General features: G+C 35.1%; 1 protein-coding gene across 4 annotated transcripts in view; it reads left to right on the top strand.

The window, feature by feature from the left end:
• The window catches only part of LOC117174080 (pantothenate kinase 3), a 267,760-nt gene that overhangs the window by 10,185 nt on the left and 251,168 nt on the right, over positions 1 to 6,407 (top strand). Inside the window, exon 2 of one of the 4 annotated variants that reach the window (XM_033362761.1) lies at positions 1,695 to 1,919. The exons of 2 other annotated variants lie outside the window; for them this stretch is intronic. In XM_033362761.1, coding sequence (XP_033218652.1) covers positions 1,833 to 1,919 — 87 coding nt within the window. In that variant the 5' untranslated portion in view covers positions 1,695 to 1,832. Of the gene's footprint in view, positions 1 to 1,694; positions 1,920 to 6,407 lie in introns of those variants that run through there. One more of the 4 variants, XM_033362764.1, reaches the window with a different exon arrangement.

Here is a 6,407-nt window from a genome sequence, read left to right as displayed (position 1 = left end):
CAAAAGCCTCGTGCACCCTAAGAACACGGAGCGACCCAAAGACTACCGCCTTCTGCATTTTTCCCGCAAGTGTTTTAGCATATTGTTGACACGTAGGGATGCTTTTTAGGTCATTAGCAAGTGAAAGCTAGGAACCTCCAAGAGCGCCGATGATAAGGACGATTAGTTTGACCGAATATTCCGAGTACAATCGTTGCAACTCCCTTATAAGGTCTCGATACCTCTCTTTCTTTTCATTCTCCTGGGCTGTGATGTTTTTGTCAGCTGGTGCCGAAAACTCGATAACGAACATGGTTCGCTTCTCGAAGTCCAGAAGAACCATGTCAGGCCTCGAGTATGTGTGTGTGTGTGTATGTATATATATATATATATATATATATCAAATGGCCATCACGGGTATACGGGCGAGTAGGGAGCGTCATGTTTCTATCAACTGATATTTCTAATGCGTTGTGACTCTCTATTTCTCTCTGTCCTTTTTATCTCACAAATATATCATTTTTATTACAAAATTCATGTACCTTGATAAAATTACGTCTTGTTGTGTAGAAAATTCAATTTAATAATTAAAATTGTACATTATTATAGAACGACGCAATTACACATTTTAACTCTGTTAGTAATTATAACTAATAATTATCCAATATATGTTATATTTAAATTGATAGTATATTAAATCACAAGTAGGGTTAGGCACCATAGACGTAGATTTTACTACTGTGTTAAAAAACATGACCGAAGGCCATGGTTTTTTTTCGTGGTCCTGTGATTACTTAATTCCTCGAAGGCTAGTTCATATTTAACCTTAGATTTTTGGGGTAATAAATCTTGCTTTGCGACTAGTCCGTTTCGAGGTCAATTTTGATATATATTGAAATGATGCAATTTTATCATTATTTTATTATTAAAAATTATCACATACCCTTGGCGCTGCTTCCTGAAAATCTTTTAATAACTAAGATTTTACCTAAATTGCTAGATTCTATATCTCGAATAATTTTGTGGAGCGCCAGGCCTGTTCAAGGTCACTTTACTTCTCAAAATTCAAATTCAAAAATAATAAAATAAAAATCTCCAAAAAAAAGCGGAAACTATATTAAACTCAATTCAAAGAACGCAGTGTACCGGTTTCTCGCACGGTCAGCTCAGACTCGGTAGTTCGTTGTGTTTCGCAGATAAAGAGGGCTCATAAAATCAGAAAAATAAATATTAATATTTCTAACAATTGCGAATAATAATTGATGTAATTAAACAAAATTGGAAATAATTGAAAATCTGGTTAAACATAATTCTCGACATAATGCAAAGGTTCCTAAACGTAAAATTGCCCAAAGCTCTAATAATAATGGTCTCGACTTATTTGTAATGTAGCAAATAACGAATTAATTACTTCAAAAAAATTCTAAATATTCTCTAAAATTTCGTAATAATTTAAAGTCAAATTATAGAACTCAAACCGCAATTCCATAAATTTCATAGCCTTGGCTTCGGAAATCTAGTGATGGACTAAACCTAACTTAAAAACAGACTAGCCTAACATCACGAAATTAGTAATGACCCAAAACTAGTCACAGCTTAATTTATTTTCTTAGTAATAGTCAAACTAACTTTATTTTAACTTTACAGAAGTTGCGCTTAGCTCACCAAACCCTGATAACTCTAAATTCATTCTAACAATTAATAATATGTAACAGAACTGTTACCATAGAATGGAGCTTGGCACGGGCCTGCACGGAAGGCTTAGTGGGCCGCATCCGAGATAAGACGGAACCCCCGGACGGGTCCCGAAGTCACGGGTCCTTCCAGGACCACCTCCGCATCCACGGAACTCCATGCCTTTTACGACTGCCCCTTTACGCTCTTATGAGGGAACCGATCGCCAGTGCCTTGTCACGACCTGGCTATCTTCAACGAAGCGTGTAAGTGGCAATAATGGTCAATATTTTAATCGGTTTGTTTTATTATGTCTTCACCTTACGCTCGGCATTCCATTTCCCTATTTCCTTCCTCGGCATTACCCTCATAATACGTGGCGCCCAACGAAAAATTCCACACTTTTCCTTTTTTGTTAAATGCCAAACCTGTCGAGAAAAAGGGAGACACATTCTAAAACTTAAATTAACTCTGGCTTCAATGGAAATTTTATTTTCGACTCTACTCGTGACTCTTATTTCTGAAATTTTGAATCTGCATGCTATTTGATCTGATGCCTCGCCTTTTCCATTGCAAATATTATTTATGTGATTCTTATTGATGATTTACCATGATTTATTATGACTTATACCTGACTATTTGTGCGATCTGTATTGTTGATTTTTCATGAATTACGCCTAATAATTTTATTTTATTCATGATGAGATGATATTTGTGATAGGATATTTTTGGTGATATGTGGCATTTTCTTTCATTTTCTCGCAAAAGTTCACTGGATACTCTCTCGCGATATATCAAAAAGAAAGATACCTTGATTACACAAGAAAACAAAAATTTAGTGTCTAAAAGGGAATAAAACCGAAATACAAAAAGAAAAGGTACCAAACGTTAAAAGCATCAAAAAGAAAATCCCAAACATACATTTTTTTAAATCAAAACCAAAAATGGGAAAGTGAAAGGAAGGGCTAAAAAACCTGAAGAGAAAACCACGTCGAATTTCGACTCTCCTAAAATATTTCAAACGCCCGATTTATCAAAACGTTAAAGCGCGCAACTAAGTTCGCACGTGTAGCGAACAATACCCGCAACCTACGCCGAGGTCACGCGACATATTTTCAAAACAAAAGGATGCAGATCGAAAATAATCAGATTTTTGAACTCTGTGACACTTTAATATCAAATTACAATCTAAATTAGAATACATTAGATAAATCGAAATATTCTCATCAATAATAAAATGAAATGTTTGAATTCTTATCAACTTTCCACTGACTCCTAAGATGCGGTGCTTATTCCAAACTTTTTCGTGGCTTAAACAGTCAAATACTCGTTTGAAATCCACGAAAATAACAAATAGGGAATTTTTTTTACCAGATGTAAAATGCATACCTGCACCGAGTAAAAAATAAACAAGTGATCTCTATAGCTGCTACCCGCTCTAAAGCCGGCTTGTGCTTGTGGAAGTTTGTTACATGTGTAATCTGGATTACAGCCACGTTGTAAATATCTTTGTTATTGAATTAATAATATAATATAATAATCAATAATGATAATTGTATAATAATATAATTAAGGGGATCCCTCTTATCATCCGCTTTATGTAACATGAACACGCCAACCTCAAGGGTCGAGCACTGAAATATAATTACAGTCTGATATAAACCGGTGTGGATAAAGGTGTCGATAAAAATTAAACCACTCGCTAGTATTTATTACATTTATATACTTCGGCTTAGTGTCAAAAGTTCTTGCAGTTTGCCAAAACTCCTTGTTGTTCTCTAAAATTTGATAGTTTTAAAAGATTTTGTCTACAATTCTTTAGGCGAGTAGTTTAATGAATTTTCAGAGAGACTGCGCGATTATTGTTTTTATGCCTTGGAGGCGAGCTTCGTAAGATGAATGCACTGTGAGTTGAACCAAGAATTTCCATGATCAGCCAATTTAAGAGTTTGAGCAGAGTTCCTATGGATCAGCATACCTGCCTCCTGCGTGGCTATCTTTATTGCTACTATTAAATTTTTATATAATTCATCTGTATTGTTATTATTTATTTAAATATGTGGACACTACGATAATACATTTAAAAAAGTTCTCCTCACCTTCTTTCCATTTTATAAATATTGATACTGGAATAGAATTAATTGTCTTCTTAGAAGTAGATGCGTCAAAACAAGGTTGGATTCTTTTCTTTACGTCAATTGTTATCAAAAGGTGATAAGCTTAATTTAATAGGTTAAGAACTCTAAAATCATCTACCAGATTCAGGCAGCTGATACTGATTCAACAGAGGGCAATAGTACTGCGTCCAGTACCCGTTAAATATTTAACATGACCGGGCTGTCAGAGAGAGAACGACCATTGCACAGAATGAAGTTAAGAGATTCGAGTAATTCCACTAGCATTTTCCCAGCCTATTTATTTTAAGATCGAGAGATTCCTTCTCTGGCACAATTTTGGTATGCAACAAAATTTCCTCGTTCATAACTTTCTGACTTCCGATTGGTTTGTGCTTAGGCTAAACTATCTTTAACTAGAGTAACCGGGCACCACTATCTCGACCGTTGCTTTTTTCCTATATAGCAGGGCTATAATAAATATAGTACTCATTCAAAAATAGCAGTAATTTCACGCATTAATTTACCAACCAAGTTTCACCCAGGCAGATCACTGAATAATTTGTCAAACATTTTATTTGACTTTCATCTTTACTGAACAGGTTGCTAAAGCCACTTATATTCCAGTAGCATGCTCTGAAAGCTTCACCAACAGCTCTCACAACACTTTTATTCTTGATAAGTCACCCAAAGGGATGGTCAGGGGCTTGGCTGGAAATTCTAGTTCCTTGGCTTACTACGTTTGATTATTTATTTCTGACGTAGATTGTTGAAGTCATCACGAGTGTAGATAATGTTGTTTATGCGTACACCTGATCTGGTAATGCTGGCATTGAGACCAAGTTTACTGTATTTAGAAGCTGATAGTCCTAGTGCCTTTTGCATCTGGACAGGTTCTGGTTCCAGATCGTGTTCCACAAAGATATTCATACCTCTAAGTTTAGTGCGATTCGAGTAGATTAGATCTATCTCCACTTCTGAAGAAAGAGACAGTAGAACTGGTCTCTTTTTGTCAACTTTGTACTGGCCAAGACGCTTCGCGCCGTCGAATGCTTTAATTCCCAGCGTTAAGTCCAATTTTGAATCTCAAATTTTTTACCTTATCTAACGAAATGCATGCCAAAAAACAATACATTTTTTCCCCTATTGTGCTTGTCTAGCAGGTAAGCTTGCTTAGATAATTGTAGCTTGAGGTTGGCGATCTCCACTTCCATTGCACTAATCCTCGCTTCACAGTTCTGAATCTTTGTCTATAACTCATTAACAATTTTTCTTTCCGCGACGCTGATTGATTTTCATCGATAGTTTTTCTTCGAGAGAACTTAAGAAAGCTTCAATTTGTGACACAGAAGCTATTTTTGAATTTAAGAGAAATACAGCACAGAATTGAAGCACACTTCTAAAATAATTCTAGAGGATATTGTGACCGAGCGAAGAGCGAATACAAACACAAACTTCACGCTTAAACAGCTCGAGTGGAATTCAAATAATTTTAATAAACAATATACTGAAGATAAAAAAATGATTCAAAAGTAAAATTATTCAGTGAATGCGGTAACCTTATCTTAAAGAAAACGAATGGAAAAAAGAAAGTATTACATATAATGTATTTGAAGCTTCATGTAAGGCGTAACTAATAAAGCAAGATAGAAGCATTCACATGAACGCACGAACACAATAAACGGGATCAAAGTTATGAAGAATCTTGATTTCCTATTGCATACTATATCCCCGCCCCTAACTAAAATGCAGAGAAGGCTCAATAGCTGTTCCTAAACCTATGGGGGAAAACACGAATCTTGAACTGGTGACGTTTTTTCGGAAACTCACACGAAGCACGATCTTTTACAACTTACGCATATTAACGGAAACTTTAATTATTTATGTTTTATTACCCGTTTGCTAAAAATTGCATGTTTAGTTCACTATGAGAAATTTGCTGTAAAGATCAAGATTCATAATTCGTAAAAGTTTTCTCTTTGTATAAGTTAGAGTGTTCGCGGTATTTTCAGAATAGTAGTGTTTCACCTTGTTATTTGGCGGCAAAGCCCGACCTGGCCTACTGATTTACAGCGCTTCCGTTGAATTGACTCAACTTTTATTTTTATTGCGAATTTTCGGATTAACTTAAGGACATTTCAAACATGGGTCGCCCGACCAGATTCTTACTTTATCGACATTTTTTCACCATATGCTTGTCTAAATTAAGTAAGGCGTGGAGATGAAATTTTTAGTATGTAAATAATAGACACTATGAAAGGCTAATCTTCTTCTAAACTTATATAATCACACAAAATTTAGTTTGAGAACAAGTTTTATAATTATAACAATCTTAGAGTAGATAAACGTTGCTTAGTGTCTCTTACACCTCTCTTACACTTCTTTCCTCTATTCTGTTGCGTTTTTTCTTTTTTTACATTTCGCTATTTTCCTCTTAGAAAGAGAAGGTGGCCGACAATGCAGAGAAGATGTGTGAAATAAATAGTTACGGTCGATAATACTAAATATTTGGTTACAAAAACTAATTATAATTACAATTGAAATATAATAACAAATTACAGAAGATGACCGACATTATCAAACATATCACGATCATCACTAATGAGGGGTTTGTTTTTTGAGACAAATGTTACAATAAGG

The sequence above is a fragment of the Belonocnema kinseyi genome, chromosome 6 (assembly GCF_010883055.1).
Source record: "Belonocnema kinseyi isolate 2016_QV_RU_SX_M_011 chromosome 6, B_treatae_v1, whole genome shotgun sequence".
Classification (NCBI taxonomy): Eukaryota; Metazoa; Arthropoda; class Insecta; order Hymenoptera; family Cynipidae; genus Belonocnema; species Belonocnema kinseyi.
Note: the sequence above shows the minus strand (reverse complement) of the source record. Positions and strands in the feature narration are given on the sequence as shown.